Source organism: Anolis carolinensis, chromosome 1, assembly GCF_035594765.1.
Source record: "Anolis carolinensis isolate JA03-04 chromosome 1, rAnoCar3.1.pri, whole genome shotgun sequence".
Classification (NCBI taxonomy): Eukaryota; Metazoa; Chordata; class Lepidosauria; order Squamata; family Dactyloidae; genus Anolis; species Anolis carolinensis.
The window spans coordinates 251477349-251503096 of record NC_085841.1 but is presented as its reverse complement, the minus strand read 5'-3'; the positions used below and the strand labels follow the sequence as shown (position 1 = coordinate 251503096).

Sequence of the window (25748 nt, the reverse complement as noted above, 5' to 3'; positions counted from 1 at the left end):
GGCTATTTTCTCTTTTACTTTGCTGTTGCTTACTGTGATTGGCAGCAGCTCTTTTGTCGTCTCCTGCACAGCACCTGCTATCCAATTCTTTTAACTTCAAATGCCAGAGACATTCCACATGCAGTGTGTGTGCTCTGCCAGTGAGATACGATGCCTTTCCCACTACAAATGATTTAAATCCCAAAGAGAATTAAAATAACCCATCGTGTATTGTCATGTCTTTTTTTCCTCTTCGGGTATTAAAAAGCTAGCCACTAACAATAGATATTTTCTACTACAGCTTAGGCTTTAACTTCTGTAACCTTTATAACATTGTCAAGTAGCTGACATTTCATACTGCCACTGTTACAAGGATACACCAGATATAACTGATCCTTCCCTCTCCAACAGCAGAATGGACAGCCACTATTAAGAGAGTCAGTAGAAGCTCAGATTGCAAAATGAGAAAATAGTCACATCACAAAAACACAACTGTCTGCCAAATAAATGGTTAAAAAATAATTGCACCTCTGCCAGCAGGATTCCTGCTCATTTTAATGGAAATTATTAGCTTGCCAATACTCAGTCCATTAATTCTGGACAGTTCCAAACCTAGGATCATCATTTAAAACCCATTTAAAAAGTCGATATTTAACCCATTCCTTTAGAAAACACTTTTGTCAAAACATACTTTCTCTTCACACCAGTATCTTGCTACAGTATTTTTTCACAAACATGTATCCTTTTCTCATTTATTTGTAAGCTTCAAGCTGACTTCTTCTCACTTTAATTTGTGCCTGTAATTAGATAATACGTGATTCTTGAATGATTTCTAGGACTACAGTATGATCTTCTATCCACAGACTCAATATCCATGATTTCAGTTACTCAAGCTCCAAAAATATTTCCCACAATGTGTTTGTGAGCCTCTCTAAGTCCCCCACTGCTACTCTATGGTATCCACAGGGCATCCTGGAACATATCCTCATTTTTTTTCATGTCAGGAGTGACTTGAGAAACTGCAAGTCGCTTCTGGTGTGAGAGAATTGGCTATCTGCAAGGACATTGCCCAGGGGACACCGGGATATTTGATGTTATACTGTCCTTGTAGGAGGCTTCTTTCATGTCCCTGCATGGAGCTGGAGCTGACAGAGCAAGCTCATCCGTGCTCTCCCCGGGGTGGATTCGAACCAGGAACCTTCAGGACAGTAACCCAACCTTTAAGTCAGCAGTTTGCCAGCACAAGGGTTTAACCCACTGAACCATGGGGGGGGGGGGGTCCTTATATCCTCAATGGATATTGGAATCATACTATAGATAGACAGCTAGCTTACTCTTCCAAACAGATATTACTTAGTTGTAAGTCAAGCACTGTTAAGTGTGTGTGTGTGTGTGGACTCATAATCCACTTCAAAGCAGATAATGTGGATTATCTGCTTTGATAATCTGCATTATATGGCAGTGTAAAAGGGGCCTATGTTTGTGGCCTTTCCTAGGTTGAACCTGTCACCAAAGGGGGGGCTGACAGGTTCAACCTCCCACCCTGAAATTTTTCAGGTGAAAAAAAAAACTGGTTTGCTTAATTACGAAAATTAAAGTTCAGCAGCAATCATAACTCTTAAATCATCTTCTTTAGAGTAAACATCAAGCTGAAAAACCTCTTAAAGTCAGCATGCAAGTTGATTTGATAAGTTGGAAATCAAATATGCAAGGTTTCTGCTTTCTTATTCATTCATTTATTGATGATGTCTGTACACGACTACTGAAAAATAAGCCCCACAGAGTTTATTGGGACATATTCCCAGATAAATTCATCTACGATTAGTTTAAATATCTGAATTTTAAGAGCTGCTGTTACTGACTTTATACAAACTACCCTATATCTAGGCCATAGTATGAAAGAGCTAGAGACTCTCCTATGCCATCTAATCCAACATCCTATCTGTTACAGAAAATACTGAGCTATAACATCCCATCCAAATTATTGTCTGGACACTATTTGAGCCTTCACTGGAGAAGATGTCGAGATATTTACACCGCTAGTGCCAGTAATAGTTCTATTGCGACACCTCTCTTATCATCAGGAAGGTGTTCCTAATATTAAACCTCCTGAATTCTACAAATTGCTAAAAGGATTACGGATTGGTCACTTCTGCCATCCCATTATAACTGCTATTTTACAAGGACCTTTTCCCTCTTTAAAAATATTTATTTGCCTTTGAATGACAGTTTTAGTCCCTGATCAGGTCTATCTAGCCCTAATTTATTGATTAGGTTTTTCAGCACTTTACCTGCAGCCTCTGCCCTATAGTCTGCATTTTGCACAAGTCCTTGCCCTGCTCTCTCGAATCTGAACATGTCCACTATTTCCTGGTTACTGGTTGTTGATGTTGGATGATGTATTTTTACTCTGCTGATTTTAATTGTTTTTATTAGATTGCTTATGTGTTATTATGTTTTAAAGTCGTGTTGTAATCTTTGTTTATGCTGGTCCCCATGTCAGCCGCCCTGAGTCCCTTCGGGGAGATAGTGGCAGGATATAAACATAAAGTTGTTGTTGTTGTTGTTGTTATTGCGATTACTACTATTACTGGCATGAGCAACTGGACACTGTGATTTCATATTTCAACATCTCAAATATTAAACAATTCTTCTGTCTATTGACTAAACACCATGGATGTGTGTATATACACATTTGGGTGTATAATAATGGACAACATGTGTCAGATCCATGAATAGAAAGAATAAAACATTGTCAGATGGTTATTGAAGTATTGAGAAACCTCAAAAAGAAGAATCCTAGATGTGTGAGAATATTCACAATTTGCAATCCATTCTGCATTAAAATTCATGTAGGTTTTTTTAATCACAGAAAATAGTCGGCACAAGAAACTTGTTTTCTGCACAGAAATGTTTTCTGAGCATAAAATCCAGGCATCTGTGCAGTAAATACTGGTTTCTGCACACACACCCAATCATAATCAGTATAATGTTCCTTAAAAACGCATTGTATTATCACTACGGATATCCAATATCATGCACAGCCTCAGTTACTTCAACCACTCTTATTATTAAAGTAGAACAGTAGTTCTCAACCTGTGGGTCCCCAGGTGTTTTGGCCTACAACTCCCAGAATTCCCAGACAGTTTACCAGCTGTTAAGATTTCTGGGAGTTGAAGGCCAAAACATCTGGGGACCCACAGGTTGAGAACCACTGATATAGAAACTGGCCCAGCATCATTCCTTTTGGTAAATTCATAATTTGTTGATTTAGTACTTAATATCAGCAACTATTTTACTGAAAACATTCAAACACGCAGAAAACATATTGCTTCCCCAGCTCCAATGGGGATGGGGGCTTCATTCATTATCCATTTTTATAGCTATGTCACAGGAAAAGGGGAATATCTAAAACTGTCAGTGGGGAAAGGGAATCACACATTTTAATGCTGAAGTGGTCCCTTGTAGAGCAAATTTCAGGCAGCATGTGGGTGGAAGAGCTATAAATAAACTGTTCATGTTCCTGCGCTGAAAGACAGGAATGTATTATCTGCCAGAACATATTACGATACTTTAATGCCTTGAAATAGAAAGACGGGAGTACTACAGAGGAAGTTTTCTGTTTGCTTTACAGTGTTTATAATGGTTAGAAATGCTGCTGTGGGGCAGTTGGAAACATCATCCAGAGACACAGAACTGTGATCAGTGAATTTGTCACATCAACACCCACCTCTCTACTCTGATGCTCTTTTGTGCTAAACTGTGCTGAGGCTGTACCCAACATTGTTCTGAGACTACTTTCCACCCACTTTCCAAGATGCTAACTCCAAATGTTCAGACAACTAATTCACATTCTTCCTAGCATAACAATTAACATGATGTGACTTAAAAGACAGCTATTTCCCTCACAAATTTGATTGCAAAAGAATTCTGAGTTAGCTTAAGTCATCATACATCCTTCTGCATATCCTTGTGGGGTCTATTTCTCTATTTGAAGCAATATGTGAAATACCCTATTTACCCTAGTCTAATGCGTCATTGAAACCAATGTGCACCTCAATTTTCAAAACCCTGAAACAAAATAAAAGTATTTGCTGGTGAATGTAACGCACAGCGGCAAAAAAATGCACTTGTTGTCGTTTGGCCAAAAAAGGTGTGCATCACAGTGGTTGCATGCTTATAATTCCTTCTTCAAAAACAAAAATATTAGAACACCAAAGCTTTCAGCAATTGAAAGGAATCTTGGAGTGCATCTATGCTGTGTAATGAATCCATTTGAACTGCCCTGGCTCAATGCTATGACATCATTGGGGCTGTAGTTTGGAATCACGGGGGCTGCCAGAGAATGATGATTCCTCACCAAGCTACAAATCCCAGGATAGCATAGTATTGAGCCATGGCAATTAAATTAGAGATGGTGTCCCTCAAATAAGAGCTTCAGGTGCTCCTGAAGAAGCTAGGTAGCTTCCTCTTATGCTTTGACTCACCATTAAGATTACCATATTATGCAAATCTAATGTGCACCCTAATTTTGGAAATATTATTTAGCCAAAAAAGTTGGCATTAGATTCGAGTCAATACGGTATATGAACCTCCCCTACCACTACCTTTTCTCACTCACATATTTGTCATTTGAAATAACAAGATTTTAAAATGATTACACTATATACTTATGCGTAAGTCTAGATATTTTAATTAGAATATTATCCCAAGAAACCTGGGTACCTTATCCATGCGTACTGTACCTCTTATCAAAAAAAGGAACCATTTATTTCTCTGAGTTGAGTGGCAAAAGGCAAGAGCTTAATACATCACAGGAGAATCTAAAAGAAGCACCAATACCCTCTTGCTCTCCCTCTGTTGTGATGCTTTTTCAAATGCATGGGCAAGCAAATGATGGTGGCTGGCAGGAACAGCTGGCCCTCTGAGGTGGCATGAGTGCTTACTACACTCTGTGGGATGACCCTCAATTTATCCATGAATCATACCAAAATCCATAATTTTCTCCCCAAAACTTGCCATTGATTTATACATGAGATTGACATACATGAATACATGAATAAATACAGTAACTTATGCTGGATCATATCCATTTTAGTTTTTAAGACTCTAGGTTTAGCCAGAAACCTTAATCGGATACAAGTTCTTCAAATGAGATACAAGTTCTTCAAGGAATGCAACATCAAACACTGTCCCTGCATTTAAAAAACCTACCTGTGAAAAAATTATAATTGTCGTGCTACTGAATACACAGATAGTGAAAAACAGAAAGTGTAAGATAACTCTAATCAGAATGGCTTTAAGAAACAAAGTAATCTGTTCTCATTAGGAGCTCTAGGGAGGAGAAAAGAAATACAGTTTTAGAGTAATTTCATATGAAAGTTCAAATGAAATTATGCAAATGACAGGGCATGGAGTTCTACAGAATATCCTCAGGAAATACCATTACGTGAAAATTAAATTATTTTAAAACAGGGTTTTAAGGCATTATGCTGAGCTGTATTTAAGTGCCATTGTTTGAAGATCAGAATAATTTTATTTCGTTTCCTTGCAGACTGTGGAGTATTTAATCCTTATTAACCACTCAGCTTGACACAGCTAGTTACCTATAAGATATTCTTAGACCAGTGCCTTGGGATATACACAATTGTGCTCAATCTAGACTTGCTATTTTTCTTTTTATGAAGCCATAGACCTAAACACATCTTTTAAGGAATACAGTGAAACAAACAAAACAAAAAAAAAACAGTTCTATGGATTTATATTTCAATATGGAAGCCTGTTTTCAACTTATTGATAAGCAATTTGCAGCTGATGCTAGATACTTGTAGTAATTATGCATTTCACCACATAGTAGCAAATACTATGGCTCTGTACTGGAAGATATAGAGCAAAATGTGGCCGCTGAGAAACAGTAACACAAATATATGTTTGAAAAACGTTTGTGCAAGTACAAAACATTAAAAACAAAGAGAAACTCACAGACAACATGACCTCTGGGTTTCTTTTTACATACACTGAGATGGGTGCACATCAAATAAGAACTAAAACACTTGTGGTGCTTCAGGAAATTTGCAAAATGTTTGGGACTACCTATGTGTATATTTTTTAAATATTCAGCAGAATTTAAACAGTTTGATTAAATTCTGAATTAAAAGTTTCACCACTCCACCGACATAGGACTCACTACACCCATGAATATACCTTTCTCTTAGATTTTGTCACTGAGTGACAAAAGAATTACTTGAGGATAGAAAGGGCTTGAGTTATCCCAATGTCATGGTGAAATCACTTCCTTTTTATATTTGGATTTTAAAGGATCAGTTTTATTTTTTTATTCTATCTTTCTTTTTAATATAGTTATTGTATTGATCGAATGAACTTGGGCCCTTGCACGGTTTTTCTTTAACAACAAAGATATCATATTTACTTGTCTATAAAATGTTAATGTTGTTCTATTCTCTCTGAATAAAGAAACAGCATTTTATTTACAGATTCTTCAAGTCCTAAATATGGTCTCCATATTTAAGATTTTTCAAGAGAGTGCTTTCTTTTAATCTTCCCCCTGAACAAGACCTCTATAGCCAAAAATGTACACTAATCTTTATGATGTATGAATATCATTTAATGCTATATGTAAATCTTGATCTATTTCATAATCAGTGATAAGAATAAACAATTCATAATTTTTCTTCTTCCTGGAAGAAATTGTCCAAAAACTTCACAACTTTCCAAAAACAAAATCACTGTTCAGAATTCATTCTGTCCAAAAAGATGGGTGTGGTTCTTTTTGCACATAAATCTACATTTTTGCACAGAAGTACTACTTTTCTATGCCCAAAATGCTGTTTTCTGAAAAGACAATGGCAAATTAAAAACAAACAAACCTCAAATGTGTTTTTTCGTACAGAATAAGTCCCAATCTACAAAGAGTCTTGTCTCTCAACTAAATGTGGAAAAGTCAACTAAATTTGAAAAAAAATCAATGTGGTATGTGAATATAGAGTTTTCTTCTATTGCATTGTAGGATCTCCCCACTCAATTTCTTGGATATTCTCATAAATGTATGAAGAAAACATTTTTATACACACCTTATAATTGCCACTATGGAAACATAGCTGCTAAACCACTGGTAGTAATTTGGAGCAATACGTAACAAAATGCGTTTATTGTGGTATCTATGACTTCACAAAGACATATCATTTATAATATTAGAGTTGATGTTTCAGAACTAAATCAATACAGTAACTCAAAATACAAATATCTGTTCCTGCTGTCTAAAGAAACAAGGGCTATTTACTTGCCACTGTATTTAGAAAGGATTAAAGATACATTTGCCAGGGTCGTTGAATCAATATTGGTTTCTGAGCTTCTTGTACACATTGGTTCTGCACGAAGACTCCTAAATGTGAACATCTACTTGCTGACAAAGAGAGGGAAAGACAAAGAGAACTGGGGAAAGGGAAAGATGTTAGGTAGCAATAACAATGAAAAGACTAACTGTAGTCAGAGCTATGTGCAGCCAATGAGAATGAAAGGGATATTTATAATTTTTCTCATGTCTGAATGTTCAAAGCATGATAAAGGAGATGAAAAGAGAGCCTCAGGAATTCTGTTCATTGTACAATTACCAACTATACAAAAATTTTAAAGCAAAAACTGGAATGGGGATCCAATGTCATGCAAAATTAGCATTTCCACTACCTGCATATCTTTTAATTCCTAAGTTCCACTTCGGAAAAAAATTAAGTAATTTCAAATTCCAAAATCTGGAGCAAAATTTCAATGGAGAATTTTTTTCCACCCTAGTTTCCCTGAGCATACCATGCACACAGGTACAACTAAATCTTTCTTTCTAACCATCTTTCTATAAAACTCAATTCTTCCCCAGTCTAAAACAAGCATATACCTTTCAGGAAATATTGTAGTGAGAAAGCACCCAATCCAGGGCCCTGACCTAATGAAGATTGAATTTCTTGATATCCCAATGTAGCAATAAAGCTGATTTCTTTTAATCATAATCACAAACCCTGCTGCTTTTAATATACTGCAAAAATCGAGTACTGAAATAGGGGAGTTCATCCATTCTTATACACATACTCCTTTCAAATCCCCACCACAAAATGAATCCTGTCAAACTATCCATGGTTTGGTGGGATAAGAAGATTTTATTTGAATGAGCCCAATAACAGCTCTATCATTTCTACAGCCTATTAATTTCACTGTTCCCTTGATCCTCATATTCTAGGAAAAACTAAACAACAATTTCCAATGCACTTTCTACATAACACTCATGGTTATATACAATGCTGAAATAATCTAGGTAATATCACAGGGATATGCTTTATTTTAATATTGCTGCTACTTTTCTTCCTAGTAAACTGTCCTTCATAGACCTCATAGCTATTTATAAAGCCACTCCAAAATCATTCCTAATTTTAAAAGCTTTTCAATAGGTTACATAACAAATGGTGATATTTTACATGACAGAAATGATGAGCATTTTATATTTCAATAGCATCAAGAGACAGTAAAATGATTTTATGATGTCTTCCAGATGAGTCTCCCTAACCAGTTTTGGGCTGCAATAAATTAGATCCAAGCTTTGTTTTATAAATTAGAGAAATTATATTACCTGTTGAACATCTTGCTGGAAAACACAAAGTTGAAGCCTCTGATGTAATCGGACCTTCCTGTGCTGCCAAATGCTCTCTAGGCGCCGTTGGTGATGTAAAACCTCATGGACCACATCCAAAACCTGGTGAACAGCCTTGGAATAATTAGCTGTGGCAGTGAGAGATTCTGAGTTCCCAGGACTCAAGGGACGTTGTAGGACATCCAGCAAAGCCTTTCCATCTTGACTCACCTGTAAGGTTAAAGGATCACTATCAAGCATGGGTGTTGTGTTGGTATGGCTACTTTTGGCTCATGCAGAAAGAAAGGATTATCCATCATTTACATTTGGCTGAAATGGCAAATGATAACTGGATTAATTTCAAGGGGCCAAACATGAATCTATCTTTTCATAACCATCTGCCTTGGTTTTCAACCAGTGTTTGTCATCAGTAATGGAGTGAATAAGAGCAAATACGTTGAAATCTAATCCAGACAACATGGAAAAGGATTTATAGCACCTTAGGGATTAACTGAGAGAACCAAATTGATAGCATAAGGTTTCATAGACTAAGTTTACTTCCCTGAGTTCCATAGACTAAGGGAAATCTACACTGACCATTTAATGGGAAAGGACCACAAATAATCTCTGTGATGGCCAAACACCACAAGGAGCTGAAGTGGAATAATGCTGGGCAAGGCCACTTTAATGCGGCCTTGACCTGTGTTAACCGAAGTTTGGGATATTCTGAATTCTATTGTCATAAATTCAAGTGTCTGAAGCCTGGATGTTTCTGGCATCTCAGGTATCTTTAGTCCCACACTGGTGCTTGTCCTGGTGTCCTCCCTAGTCATTCCTTGGAGGGTGGGGGGGGGGGGGGTGGGTGGGCTGGTTCTGTGACTAGATCACTCGTATGATTAGTGTTATGACACTAAGCCTGTTGTGCTTTCAGTTTTGTAAAGGTGCTTATTTACACAATGATTGGCAAGACTTTGATATTGCTCTATAAATTACATATCAGTTTCAAAAGGCTGCCAATTGCAGCTATGGGCAGTTGCTTTTTTGGTCATTAAGCTGAAGGGTAGTCTGTATAGGTAGGAAACTGCCAATACATTTCTGACATTTCAAATTTGAACAGTGAGAAGAAAATCATTTGACAAACAAAGGAACTGAACTTAAATATACACACATGATGTACACACAAACTGCAAACTACTAATTAGAAAACCTCAATATTATTGATATCCAGGATCAAAAGAGGAATGAATATTTGTGTGTGTGTGTGTGTGTGCGCGTGTGTGTGAAGGGAACAATCAGAAATTTTTGTTCACCACTTTCTGGTGCAAAGTCAGAACCAGCTCCCAATAAACTAAATGGAAAGTGAGGCAAGACAGAAATAGTACTGGTGGAAGTATATGGTGATCCATAGAGAATAATCGAAGTAATGTAGTATTATCATTGTATACTAAACCAATGAGCAAACTTGATTCCAAAATATGAAAAGATAGCAAGGAGTCAATTCCCAACTAGTCAGACCTACTGATATTAGTATGGCAAGCTACTCTGAATCAATGATATTAATATGGCTAACTAATCAGTAACAGTGCACAAAGTTAATTCCAACGTGAACTTCTCAATTTGCAACTGAAGACCAACTTCATCTTTGAGTTCTGATATGAAGAGATTGAGATGTTGTGTCTTCACTATTTTTCCAGTGCATCTTCATAAAGAACAAAAACAGTCTTCACGCTAACCCCCACAATGTGCAATTTTACAGGATTTATGAACACAAAAGAAACAATGAGGAAGTGCTGGACTAGGCTTTCAGAAATTATAAAGTGTTTCTTCATCCTTCTCCACTCCTCAAATTATTATCTAGCAAGTCAATATTACCCTCTTTGTTCTTGACTTCCATCAGCCTTCTAAAGCATATATCCAAAATCTTTGTTTATATGAGAAATTAATCACTATGAAAAGTAATATGTATAATGTATTCACATAAAATATTCTAAATACAGTATTCGGATATTAAAAGGACAGAGTCTGATTTTTTCCTTTTTGTGCAGATCACACACAGTGCTACTTAGAGGCTTATATTTAAAACCTAGGATGACCACTGTGACTCTGTAATAGCTCACAGTCTCTCCTGACGTGTGATCCAGTTGCTTTTGGTTGCAGACAGCGAGGATCACCACAATGCGGCATGGATTAGATGGTTGGATGAGGGGAAGCCAATTTAGTTAATCAGCCTTCACTAAACTCCAAAGGGGATACAGACTCATACAGGGCATAGACAATTTTTATGCACCAAATCCATCAATTTGAATTTTTGTATTTTATTATATAAACTTGAAAAAGTCCTTTGTCTTTTTCCCTAAAATGACTGCAGCTTATATAGAGCTTGGAAATACTCCTTCATTACATTGAGAAGACACAAAAGGTGAGAAAGAAGGATTGAACACATACAGAATTATCAGAGAAAACTAAGTAAACAGGCATTAATACACCCCATCATCTTGCACATGGATTATACACCTAGCAAACAATATAAAATAAACAACACAAAAACAGTAGACTACTTAACACTTTATTTTTAAAGAAGGGATGGTCAAAGAAGTAACAGATATGGTGCTTTCCATGCCAATTTGGATAATGTTGGATTAGGGACTCTGAGGACAGCTTCCTATACTCTATTTGCATGGTTGGCATCTTTTTGGATCCTATTTTATTCCACTGCACACTCACAATTATGTAAATATGTCTTATATGCCTAAATATCAATCAGTACTGCATCTGAAGAAACTGATTTATATCCAGAAAAGCTTAGGCTACAATAAGAACAGGCTTTAAGATGCTACTGCATTCCTTTCTCAACCTCCTCCTTTTTTGATTTCCTCTGTTCTATCTTTTTGGATCACAGCAAATTATTCTGGTACAGATTTACTTAATGGATGGCTCAGTTCTAAGTGTGCAACACAATCTAAATACATTTACTCAGAAGTCTCACAGGGGTTTCCTTCCCAGTAATTATGATTACGATTGCAGCCCAAGGGTATAATTCTATAAGCGTTATTCTCAGAGTAATCCAGTGGTTCACTTCTGAGTACACATTGTGATGAGTCATGGGCCATGTAGTCCCGTTCATGGCACTGTAGTCCCAGATGAAGAGGAGAACTTGGGTTTTTCACCGTCTCAGTCAGAATTGGAACCTTCCCAGCCAGATTTGGGAACCTTGCACCTGCAAGAGATTTGTCTTCCAGAAATCTGTCAAACAAGCCCTGAGTCTAAATCTCCTGTGTTTTCTCGCCACGAGTTTTGTAAACATCAGAGAGCAGTTCAAGCGGCCTCTCGTAGGAGTGCTAGGATAGCTGCTAAGAATTCAGCTGATTAAGCCTGCTTTCCATGGGAAACCTTAAGGAGTCATGCATCTGGACTCAGAGATTAGCTTTCGTTTCTAGTTCCCCAGAGAACTGCTCTTTGGTGGGAAAACTAGACCCTATTTAGGTGTTTTACCCACAAAGGCATCTTGCGGAGTCAATTCGTCAGCTACTGGAGTAAGTTGTGTGTGGACAGCGCGCTCCGTTTCCAAGCCTCGTTCCTGTTTCAAGCCTTGTTCCTGATTCCAAGCCTTCGCTCCGTTTCCAAGCCTTCGTTCCCGTTTCCAGCCTTGTTTACCTCCACGGACCTTGCCTTGTTTTCCAGGACTCAGCCTTGCCTTGTCTTCCGGATTTTGCCAAGTAATTCCACGGATCTTGTTCTCGCTCCCCGTGCCTTGTTGCCTTGTATCAAGCCTTGTTTCAAGTTATTTCCTAGCCTTGCTCAAGTTCATGGACTAAAGGACCTTGTCATCTCCCCTCACTTTGCCTGGCAAAGTGAGTGTTTCGGTTATTGGATTACAACTTTGGACCTTAATATTTCATATTGGACATTGTTTCTTGGGACTAATTTTGACCTTTCCTGAAAGGTCTACTTCTGAACTATTTCATACACTTGCTTTTACTAACTTTATATATTTCCTTAATAAAGATATTAGATAGATTCTGGCCTCTGTGTATGGTTATTGGTGCTCTGCAGCCTGGGTCGTGACAGTTTGACTCCGCCACCCTAAGCACCAATTAACCTAGGCCAGAATGTCTACCGGAACCGTGCCGGGTGGCCAGCCACTTAGCTACACCATCGACAAGGAGGAAGTGGACCGCATCCGTGATAAGCTCAATGCGCAGGAGGGAGAAATAAAGGGATTGAAGGAACGCGGAATCCGACTCCCGGCCCTGGCATTGCCAACCAAGTTTTCTGGAGAAGCTTCTAAGGTTCATGTTTTCCGTCGCCAATGCCAAGCTTATCTAGAGGCCCGCAATGCCGAGTTTCCCCAAGAAGACATCAAGGTGGCGTGGATCTACAGCCTTTTAGACGGGCCAGCGGCCAACTGGGCGACGGCACTGTTCGACCAAGTTTCCCCACACCTAAGATCAGCGCAACACTTCTTGGATCACATTAAGGCGACGTGGGGGATCGAAGACAATTTGGAAGCAGCCGGCCATAAACTCCGGCGCCTCTCTCAGGGGGACAGACCCTTGTCCCAGTACATAGCCGAGTTCCGAGTGCTGGCCCACAGCACCGGATGGAATGATATAGCCCTCAGAGGACAATTTCGGGAGGGTCTCAACATCGAGATGCTGGAGGAAATTTCCAAAGTGGATCCCCCCCACTCTCTTGAAGCACTCATTGATCAATGTTTACGAGCTGAAGTCATGCTTGCCAACAGAAAACAATGGGTCCGAGGCCAGAGCGGTAGAGCTGGGGTGAAACCTTCCGCTCCCACCAGCGTCCAGCCGCGTCCAGTATGGAGACCCCCACCACCAGCCCCATACCCCAGGGGGAGCGAGGAGGTGCCGATGCAGTTGGGCAATGTGCGTCCCAGGTTAGATGCCGCCGAGAAGGCCCGCCGCCAACGCCTAAATCTCTGTTGGTACTGCGGAAACGGGGGCCACTTCGCCAGAGAGTGCCCAGCCAAAGGGAAGCCCCCCGCCCGTCTGGCGGCGGCGTCCTCCACGGAGACGAAGACGTCTGAGGCGGCTGGCGCACAGCCGGCGGGGGAAGCCAGCGACCGGGCGTAGAGAGGCTCGCCAACCCGGTCAAAAAACCCACTCAAGAGCCGCCAACCGGGGTCCTATTTCTTCTAGTGGTCACCTTGTGGTCAGCAAAAAAGGGGCCAGTCATGGTCCATGCCATGATAGACTCAGGAGCTACAAACAATTTCATTGATAGAGAGTATGCCGACTCTCTGGGATTACAATACCATGACTTCAAGAATGCCCGTGTGGTGCAAGCCATCGATGGCCGCCCCCTCAAGACGGGTCCCGTAAGCCAGTGGTCGGAACCCACCAGAATGTGGATAAGGGAACATATGGAAGAGATTTCCTTCTTTGTTACCGAGGTTCCCCATTTCCCTGTAATTTTGGGAATTCCATGGCTGACACTTCACGACCCAAGCATCTCCTGGTCCAACAGAGAACTGCAGTTTGCTTCAAAATATTGCCAAAACCATTGCCTTGTAGCCAAGGTCTGCCATGCTACAGACACTGAACCCATTATCACCTTGCCCAAGAAGTACTCAGAATATTGGGATGTATTCAATGAAAAAGAAGCCGAGAGATTACCCCCACATAGACCTTATGACTGTGCCATTGACTTGGTGGAGGGGGCCCCGATCCCGCGAGGACATCTCTACTCCCTGACTGAACCGGAGCAAGAAGCTCTCAGGGAGTTCATAGAGTCAAACCTTCGCAAGGGATTCATCAGACCCTCTCAATCCCCAGCCGCTTCCCCAGTGATGTTTGTGAAAAAGAAATCAGGGGACTTACGCTTGGTGGTGGACTATAGAGCATTGAACAATATCACTAAGCGGAACAGCTATCCCCTGCCCTTGATCTCGGACCTACTAGACCGACTTCGGGGAGCCAAGGTCTACACCAAGCTGGATCTTCGGGGAGCTTATAATCTAGTTCGCATCAGAGAAGGGGACGAGTGGAAGACTGCCTTCCAGACTAAATTCGGATTATTCGAGTCCCGAGTTATGAATTATGGATTATGTGGAGCTCCCGCAACGTTCCAGCATTTTGTCAATGACATCTTTCAGGATTATCTAGATCGGTTCTTGATCATCTACCTGGACGATTTTTTGGTGTTTTCTAGATCACAATCAGAGCATGAGAACCACGTCAGAATGGTGTTACAACGATTGCAGGATCATGGACTTTATGCCAAGCTGGAAAAATGCGCTTTTGATCTACAAGAGGTAGATTTCCTGGGGTACCGCGTCTCACCACTAGGGCTCTCCATGGACCCGGCTAAGGTTTCAGCAGTATTGGAATGGCGGGCGCCAACCAACAAGAAAGAGGTGCAACGATTCTTGGGGTTCGCGAACTACTACCGCAAGTTCATTCCAGACTTTGCCCGCTGGTCTGACCCAATCACCAGTTGCATCCGTGGGAAACAGCCTTTCCGCTGGACAGATCAAGCAGAGAAAGGGTTCCAGCAACTAAAGAAATTATTCACGTCCCAGCCAATCCTTCAGCATCCAGATCCTGAAACCCCTTTTGTTGTGCAGGCGGACGCCTCCGATGTGGCAATTGGGGCTGTACTCCTACAACCAGTGGGAGACCATCTTCATCCTTGTGCCTTTTATTCCCGTCAATTGACCGCGCCAGAGAGAAATTACACCATTTGGGAAAAGGAGCTATTGGCCATAAAGGCAGCCTTTGAAACTTGGAGACATTGGCTAGAAGGGGCCAAATTTCCCCTTGAAGTCCATACTGATCATCGAAATCTAGAGCATCTAAGAACTGCCCGCAAGCTAAATCAAAGGCAACAACGCTGGGCTTTATTCTTTGAACGTTTTAACTTTCAAATTCATTATGTAACCCCAGCCCAGACCAAGCAAGCAGATGCTCTGTCACGGAAACCGGAATACGCTGCAGGGCGCAAGGAGACCTTTGAGTCCCAGCTGCTACAACCCGAGAACTTTGCCACGCTCACAGTGGGAAACACCAAATCCACTCCCATTGAATCAACTTCCCCTACTCCAGGACCCCTTTGTGCTCAGGAAATCAGGGCTAGTCAGCAAGCAGACGCCTGGGCACAGGACCAACTTCGCCAAGGACTACGCTTTCCCTTTTCGCTTAAGGATGGGCTACTTTGCTATAGAAATCATGTTTACATCCCCCCAGGACCGGGCAGGGAAAAAACACTTCGTCTGTGTCATGACTGCAAGCCAGCAGGGCATTTCGGGCTATTTAAAACCATGCATTTGATCCTAAGAGATTTCTGGTGGCCCAAGATCCGCAAGGATGTGGAAAAATATGTCAACACCTGCCCAGTATGCCAGCGCTCCAAGACAAGAAGAGAAAAGCCCTCAGGGCTTCTGCATCCCCTCCCTACCCCATCCCGCCCATGGGAAATAATCTCTGCGGATTTTATCACTGATCTACCACCTTCCTGTGGATTCACCACGATCCTAGTGGTGGTGGACCTTTTCACCAAGTTAGCCCATTTCATTCCCTGTGATGGCCTTCCCACGGCCAAAGAAACTGCAGATCTATTCCTCCAACATGTTTTCAGATTGCATGGATTGCCCAAGAGTTTGGTAACAGACCGTGGGTCCCAATTCACCTCTCGTTTCTGGAAAGCACTACAAAAACTATTGGGCATAGACTCTCGTTTATCTTCGGCTCATCATCCCCAAACAGATGGGCAAACTGAGCGCACCAATGCCACTTTGGAACAATACCTTCGCTGTTATGTGAACTACCAGCAAGACAATTGGGCTTCCCTGTTATCGCTGTCAGAGTTTGCCTACAACAATGGGGTCCAGGCTTCTACTAAAGAAACGCCGTTCTTTGCAAACTATGGCTTCCATCCACGTTTCTTTCTCCCTGTCATTGAAACCTCAGAAGTTCCCGCAGCAGAGGACTGGCTGCAGGAACTCACAGCGGTGCAACAACTCTTGCTCCAGCAATTAAACCAAGCCAAGGAGGACTATAAACGTCACGCGGACAAACATCGCCAGCCGGGCCCCGAAATCAAGGTAGGAGACCGGGTTCTTCTGTCCACCCGCTTTTTGCCCTCCCATCGCCCTTGCCGGAAGTTAGATGCCCGTTTCATTGGCCCCTATCCAGTGGTGGCGCAACTTAACCCCGTGACTTTCAAACTCCAACTTCCGCGTTCAATGCGCATTCATCCAGTGTTCCACCGCTCCCTGCTCCTTCCGGCGGATGGTGTGCGCCCAGATACAGACCGACCGGCCCCCCCTCCTGTTTTGATGAATGGGGAGGAGGAGTTCGAGGTTGAGGACATTTTGGATTCTCGCTTTCACCGCCGCCGCCTACAATATCTCATTGACTGGGTGGGTTTTGGCCCCGAGGAACGCTCTTGGGAAGACGCTTCCACAGTCCATGCTCCTGATCTAACCCGCCGCTTCCATCAGACCTATCCCGCCAAGCCGCGGCCTCGCGCCTCGGGGAGAGAGTCCCGGTTTGAGAGGGGGCTTGAGGAGGGGGATAGTGTGATGAGTCATGGGCCATGTAGTCCCGTTCATGGCACTGTAGTCCCAGATGAAGAGGAGAACTTGGGTTTTTCACCGTCTCAGTCAGAATTGGAACCTTCCCAGCCAGATTTGGGAACCTTGCACCTGCAAGAGATTTGTCTTCCAGAAATCTGTCAAACAAGCCCTGAGTCTAAATCTCCTGTGTTTTCTCGCCACGAGTTTTGTAAACATCAGAGAGCAGTTCAAGCGGCCTCTCGTAGGAGTGCTAGGATAGCTGCTAAGAATTCAGCTGATTAAGCCTGCTTTCCATGGGAAACCTTAAGGAGTCATGCATCTGGACTCAGAGATTAGCTTTCGTTTCTAGTTCCCCAGAGAACTGCTCTTTGGTGGGAAAACTAGACCCTATTTAGGTGTTTTACCCACAAAGGCATCTTGCGGAGTCAATTCGTCAGCTACTGGAGTAAGTTGTGTGTGGACAGCGCGCTCCGTTTCCAAGCCTCGTTCCTGTTTCAAGCCTTGTTCCTGATTCCAAGCCTTCGCTCCGTTTCCAAGCCTTCGTTCCCGTTTCCAGCCTTGTTTACCTCCACGGACCTTGCCTTGTTTTCCAGGACTCAGCCTTGCCTTGTCTTCCGGATTTTGCCAAGTAATTCCACGGATCTTGTTCTCGCTCCCCGTGCCTTGTTGCCTTGTATCAAGCCTTGTTTCAAGTTATTTCCTAGCCTTGCTCAAGTTCATGGACTAAAGGACCTTGTCATCTCCCCTCACTTTGCCTGGCAAAGTGAGTGTTTCGGTTATTGGATTACAACTTTGGACCTTAATATTTCATATTGGACATTGTTTCTTGGGACTAATTTTGACCTTTCCTGAAAGGTCTACTTCTGAACTATTTCATACACTTGCTTTTACTAACTTTATATATTTCCTTAATAAAGATATTAGATAGATTCTGGCCTCTGTGTATGGTTATTGGTGCTCTGCAGCCTGGGTCGTGACACACATTGATATTGCTACATGTTAGTTTCTTCCATGAATAAAAAAGATTACACAGAAAAGGCACATGAGCTTCAAGATTCAAGCAATCACATCAGCCTGGCAATGAAATGTATTCCACAAATTATTCTGCCAATAACCCCCTACACGCGAAATGCACATCCAACTATCTAATAATTACACTGTGTAACTTGCTACCTGTTATTAAAGTCTCTTCTGGAACACTCACCTCTGTGTAAGCCTGAGTGACCTGTTCATAAAGGGACTGATGATGATGGATGGCCAGTTCCAGGTCTTGCATTTCTGATGGGAGGCCTCCTTCACTGCACATTTTACACCAGGCATCCACACCAGAGAGGAACTGAAAAAGGAAATTATAAAGGAACTTTACTGGGTTGTAAAAAACTGGCAGTGAGCAGCACAAAGATAGCAAGACAATTTTAAGCATTATACATGAAAGAAGAGAAAAACAGAGAGAATAAGACAAACAAAACACAGTCTTTCTAAGCAGAGTCAAGTTTAGAACCCAAGGAACCAGCCAATTTGCAATCAATATCTAGGTTTATGCTTCTTAACCGGGGGGGGGGGGGGGGATTTGGTACAGCTCCCTGTTTCCAAATTACCATATGCAACTATTCAAAAAGAGAAAGGAAAAACTGAATATAGATTCAGATACATGTTATAACATGACAATGGCTAATCTTGTCCAAAGATAGCAAAAAATCCAAAGCAGAGCGGGAATGTTAGTTTTAAATTACTGCACAAACATTAGTTTTTAAGAATCAGACAGTTAAACTGTGCCCATTAATGTAATGCAATCATATGAGGAGGGGAAGTATATGCATATTCATTTGCATAACTGATGAACTTGATTATTTCTAATAGGCATTACTTTTCAGTTAACGTCTCCATCAGTACGATGTTCCAGATTCTATCTAAGAAGGGTGTCAAGAGTCAGACGCCAATTAGCGAACAAAAGTAGAGTTTATTCAGCAGATAAGCCAAAAAGTAATGTTAACACAGAAAAAACCTTAAAACACTTCACTATCAGTGCTTCAAGAGCAGTTCAAACAAAAATATAATTCAGCAACACAAGCAGGTAAAAACAAAGCTAAACAAACTTAGTGCAAACTGCACTTTCTGAGTCCAAGCCCTGCCAGCCGGCTCTGTAGTTTTCAAAGGAACAGTTCCCAAAAGAAAACACCAAATTGGTCAGGAAACAAACAAACAAACTAAGAATGCAGTAGACTGCTTCCACAATGTGGATAAAGCCGAAGGCTCCAAAAGGATGGTGAAAAGACGTCGTCCGGGATTCCAAGGTCAGGTCAGGAGATAACAGCGGTGTCCAAAGAGCAAGCCAGGAGTCAAAAGCCGATAGTAGTCATCAATCACAGGGCGAAGGCAGTAGCAAGGTCAAATTCCGATCCAAGGTCTGAAGAGGGTGCAGTCATCCAAAACAGGTCCACGATAAGAAAACAGCGAGAGCCAAGCTAGGTGATAACAGCAGATTCAAATCATAGTCCAAGTCCAGTCTTCATGGAAACACAGAGATCCCAATGGCGCCTCAGCAACACCTTGCCACACGCAAAGTGCAGTGGCCAAACATTCCCATTTTATTCCCCTTCCTCCTGGGTGACCAAACACTCACACCCAAACATCAGGTGTCCCAAATCTACTCAGAGTCTGAGCTCCACACAGCTAGAGCTCGTGGATCTGGAGTACCTAGCAATTCGTCCGAGTCCCAATCATCCTGCCCACACTTAGCCCCATGAACACTTAAAGAACCATCCTCCCTTCTCCAAGCATCCCAATTGGGATCAGCTCCTGCAGAAACCCCAGGTTCAGAAGTATCCATAGACCCCAAATCCCCAGACATCTCCGGTGGCTGTGCCCATTCAGTGCCCGCTTCCCCAGCCACCACCTGTTCCTCAGCATCCATCTCCCCATCTGAATCTTCCTCAGAAGATCCCCCATATAGCTCTCTAAGTCGCTTCCTGCGCAACTCCTCCAGTGAACCCTCATCACGAGGGTTTTTTCTTCCTCTTCGAATTCCATCCCCATCAACCATAATCCCCGAAGGCGCAGTCACAACAAAGGGCTTTGAAAGTAACAGAGCAATTAGAAGTTTCTAATTATGTGCAATCACTTAATGTGCTGCCAAACATAAATACACAATCAATTTTTATGAGAAACAGACTCAACTTCATTATACGAAAGAACTAGCCGTCCCAAGTCTGGTGAAGAAGAAATTGTTTGTGACATAATTTGACAGATTTTTGCAAACACCAAATTCCAGATGGGTGTGGTAACAGCCCAATTTACAACACTGTAACCAACAATACTCACTTGACCCTTTAGAAAAGCATTTCCATTCCATGGGAGTAAAATATCATCAATTTATTAATTGTATGCAGTGCTCTTTGATACTTGTGGCCAGAAGTTTCATTGACCCTTTTAACAGCAAATGTTTCTAGTCAGAATCTGGGATGGTTGCACCCAAATCTTTTTCCCAGACCAATTTTGTTCCCAGATTATTAGACAAAGTAACCAAGATCTGAAATGTATACAGCCTAGAAACCAAGCCTTTAACTTCAGCTTCACTTAGTAGCATGAATTATGACAATTATTTCCTCATTGCCTGGTTTGAATTTCCATCAAAAAAATAAAATGGAATATTTGCAGAATCTGAAACTGAGAGTGAATATGTCTCCCTATTGAGAAGAGGCTATGTTTTGAAACTGACTGTGAGTTGTGCTACACCTTCGAGTTACTATACAAAAGCCAAACCAAACCACTTTAGCCACAATAAGAATGAAGAATGGTGAAAGTGGGGTTGAAATCAAATGAGTCAACTGTGGCAAAAACAATAAAGGAGTTCTGTGGTACTTTAAAGATTAATAGGTTTTATTTAACACAAGATTTAATGGACTCCAGTACACATCATTCGTTGATGTTATGAGAATTTATATCACGTGTTACAGAAAGAACAGGTAAGTAGATGGTCTACCACTGCCTACAATTCACCCTGCCTCAGTTGATAAGATGACTTCAGAGGTTGTGTTTCACTTTTTAGGAATTAAAAAGAAGTGAAAAAGGGAAGCAAAGTTATAGGACAAACTAATCACACACATTTCAAAGACAGTCTGTTGTATGTTTAAGAATCTGTTTCTGGATTATAGAAAGGAACAGGTAAATGTCAGGCTTTGTTCCTCTGTCCACCCCTATTTGGATCTTGTGATAGTAGTTTGAACACAAAAACATTGGCAAGGCTCTGGTACAATTAAACCAGCTGCCCTATTTTAAATTTTAATTATACATATACCTATATTTAAAATCCCAGTTAAATCTGTCACAGAAAAAGATGTTAAAGTGTAGAAACTGGGGAATTTCATACCATCTTGAAGGAGCCTGATTATCTGGACACATCTTAATCTAGTTTCAGGCCAGAAATAGGTCTGACAGATAACCTGCTCAAGAGAAGAGACAAGGAAAACATGGCCCTCTGACTCTCTCAGTGGTTTTTTTATATCTCTGATCTTGGTAGCCTACTGGACTGACCTTATGGCAATGGTTTTCAACCTGTGGGTCCCCAGATGTTTTGGCCTTCAACTCCCAGAAATCTTAACAGCTGTTAAACTGGCTGGGATTTCTGGAAGTTGTAGGCCAAAACACCTGGGAACCCACATGTTGAGAACCACTGCCCTATGGGATAGCAGAAGGAGCTGCCGTGGCTTGGCACCTACCTGTGGGACTAGTTCCAGGAACTTACATTGAGGGATTCAGCCCTCAGTCATTAAGTGGCCAAATGCCATATGATCCAATTCTATAAAGCATACTGTTTAATACTTGGGTTTGGAACAGAGTGCCATCAATATGCTCCATTGTCTTTGTCATTAAGGTCATTAAAGTTTTTGAAAGAATCAAATATAGACCATCAAGAAGCATGTGGAAATTCATCTCTTCATTTCCTTATGACAATATCTCCCAAACAGAAACCCAGCTTTTCACTAGAACTTTAAGATCTTCGTGATTAGGGTCTGGCTAAATTATAATGTGGTGGTATGGCACATGCTGTATATACACCATTTTAAATTGTTCTAGGCTATGTTAATTTTTCCCCTGGTGTCTGAAATCATTTTAAATTGTTTATGGCCCTGAGACCTTTTGCTATAAGGTGAGATATATTTAAACGGAAAGAGACAAAATGATGTAGTGATTTAGGTGTTGGACTAGGACTCTGGAGATCAGATTTTAAATCTGAGCCATGAATACCCACTGGATAGCCTTGAGCAAATTGTACTCTCTTAGCATCAGAGGAAGGCAAAGGCAACCCTCCTTTGAATAAATCTTGCCAAAAATCCAATCAAAGGGTCATTTTAAGGTTACAATCAGTCAAATACGTTTTGAAGACATACTACAGCAGCAACAACAACATTAATAGGACAGAACATCCCCCTTTAATAGTCTTGTACAAGAAAGAAGGTCAGGGAATCAGCTTTTTTCACCACCTGTGGCAAACCCTTTATACACACACACACACACACACGTATAGTACAAGCACTATCATATTTTTATTCTGGCCAATGTAGATCTTAATTATATCAGAGACATGACACCTTCCAGGTTGAAAAAAAACCCCTCCTTTTTAACGGATTCAATGTGAACCAGTTACTATGAACTATACCAAAGAACACCATTACAAGTGAATTTTTATCCCCAAATTTCTCATAAACCTATTATATTATTACATTTTCCTCCTGTCCTTCAAAGCTGTATCTGTTTCTATTTCATATAATAGGCACTAACTGCAGCTCCCTCAGAGCTATGAGAATACCCTTAACAGATGGTTTTTATGATTCACGGAGACAATGGCAAGCATCAGGAACAAGTGAAATATACAATCTCTGACCTTGTTTGATTAACTGCAGGCAAGTTGCTCAACACAGCTGAGGCAAAGTATACACAGAAGCTATTTATATCACCACCAGAAGACTTTACTTCTATCCTATCCCAGCCTCTAGTTTCTTGGTGAAGCCACCAGTTGTTGCCCCTGGACCTCAGTGTTAATATATACCCACAAGTACAGCGATATGCACTAGTAAATTGTCAATAAACAGGAATAAAACATATGGATTACAATACTAAACTCTTACAAAGAGAATCATACTGAATGTTCAAGTTACAAACTGAGCACCCCCATGGTCTAAATGAACATAACATATACACTGTTCCCTCACTTATCACGGGGGGTTAGGTTCCAGGACTACCCACAATAAATGAAAATCCGCGAAGTAGGGGCACTATATTTATTTTAATATTTATACATTATTTTAGTAGTTATACACTATTATAAGCCTTTATCAACCAATTGTGTGTTGATAAATCGCCTCCTTCTCCTACTGTTACTTGAAATCATCCCACCTTATGATAAATCTTTCCATTATATTGTGTAGGATCCCAAAGAACATTCCATACTCGCTATAAGAATGAACAAAGAGTCAGCAGAGTATCATAGAAATACATAAATTCACAGACACTGTGAGTATACGGATATGTATATAAACTTTTTAAATTGAAATCTAAATTTTTTTAATTGAGTTATAACTACTGTTTGTTCCTTTTATTTAGAACCCACCTTTGAAAAAAGATATAAGAACACAAACTCGAAAGAGGAATGTAAAGTCTGTTTCATGTGAATGTACAATTGTGAGTACTTATATCAGATTTGTAATTATTTATGTGGATATGTTATATGCTCCTGTTAATTATAATTCATTATAATTTTCTCAGATAAATTCACCCGAAGAAGACTAAGAGTCAAAACCGGTTGTGTGTTCTACATGCTCTTTAGTTCAACTGATTGATTTCACAGGTGAAAACTTATGTCTAGAGCAAGCATTGCTCAGTTATATATTCATTTTGATGTACGGAGCATTAACATTACAATTGTAAATTTGGTACTTATTGTATTTCATTCAATATAAGTTTATATTTTATACCTGTTTATTGACAATTTACCAATGCATATTGTACTTGTGGGTATATATTAGTTTGGTGTGTAACCAGGAACCCATTTACTTAATAAAAGATACCAAGAAGAATATGGTTATTTTGCAGGAAAATATCTGACATGTGTAGTTTGAAACAGTTTTTCTCATTATTGGTTAGTTATATTAATGTGATAGCATCTTAGTGCTTAATTACTGTTGCTGTATAGTTTTGTAAGAATGCCATATATATACTTTGCAGGTTTAACTCCGTTTACTGGTAAACTCTATCCAGCATTGTATTTGTCTAAATAAATTGATGCTTCAAGCCACCACTTACTGAGCCCTAAAGGGGCAATTTCCCCCCAAAAAACCAGTATAATTGTTTCCTTGCTTGTTTCTGTTTTTGCAGTTTCATAGGTACAAGGTTGTATAATTAGGCTTAATTTATGTAGCTCATGCTTGCGTTTTGCTCTGTCTTGATGCAAGATTTTGATGCGATTTGCAAAGGGATCCAATTTGATGCATACTGCAAGGGAATTCTGTATCTCTTTCATCAAAATGACATGTAGATACTTCTTACTGATACACCAACTGTACCTATTATCCATAAATGAAGCCTATTCATATTATTGCCTCAGTATTAGCTTGTTCTCCCATAAACGTTTCCTAGGCATATTGGATCTAATCTGGTCCCAATCCAAAGCAATGACATAGAGAGCTTACATTGAAGATACAACTACCATAACATCAAGACCTCACAAAACAATTGTGTGAGAAACTGCAAGTTGCTTCTGGTGTGAGAGAATTGGCCGTTTGCAAAACGTTTCCCAGGGGACTCCTGGATGTTTTGCCATCCTGTGGGAGGCTTCTCTCATGTCCCCGCATGGAAAGCTGGAGCTGAAAAAAGGGAGCTCTCCTCACTCTCCGAATTCGAAACGCCAACCTTTCAGTCAACAATCCTACCGGCACAAGGGTTTAACCCATTGCTTCACCTGGGGCTCCATATAAAACTATTAAGTCATGTTACTACATGACAGCAATCATGCTCTAAATCTAGGTAATCCACCAGACTAAAAAAGCCAACAGACCATATTCTGACTCCATAACCTGGCTGCAAGTGTGAGGCCGTGGGAATGTCTGTGGTAATCTCCTTAGACCAGTACTTACACCAGAAACTTCGTCAGATAGTGCCAACTCAGCTGCAGAGACGCAAAAAGGTTCCAGATTTTTTATTCTGGGCAAATCTTGCTAAACATAACAGTACAGCAGGTGAAAAAAATGATAGTTTCCCAGAAGCTGGGCAGCCATGTGCTTTCTTCAGAAGAAGTACAGGCCAGAGAGAGAAGGGGGGAGGAGTTATAACTAGGGGTACAGAAAGCCAAGAAGGCCAAACTACAAATCAAACAGTGTGGCAGATGCATATACAGTACTATGCCGTGGGGCATAACAGACCAGTTGTAGTAAAGCATTTTCACATATTAAGGACCAAAACAATTTTTCAAAATAAATGTGGAGTTGCTGGCGTTTTGAACAGAGAAAACAACATTACACCTAGATGCCTTCATTAATTGACTTGCATTTCCTGGAATACAGAGAAACATATGACTTTTTGTTAAAGTTTTAACTGAAT

The 25748-nt window shown here is 40.7% G+C and overlaps 1 protein-coding gene across 8 annotated transcripts in view; it reads right to left on the bottom strand.

Moving 5' to 3' along the window:
* kalrn (kalirin RhoGEF kinase) overlaps positions 1–25748 on the bottom strand; it is a 627264-nt gene that overhangs the window by 264075 nt on the left and 337441 nt on the right. For all 8 annotated transcript variants that reach the window (XM_008109458.3, XM_062971761.1, XM_062971850.1 and 5 more), the window contains 2 exons: positions 18358–18489; positions 8615–8845 (listed from right to left, as the gene is read on the bottom strand). In XM_008109458.3, coding sequence (XP_008107665.1) covers positions 8615–8845; positions 18358–18489 — 363 coding nt within the window. The remainder of the gene's footprint in view (positions 1–8614; positions 8846–18357; positions 18490–25748) is intronic.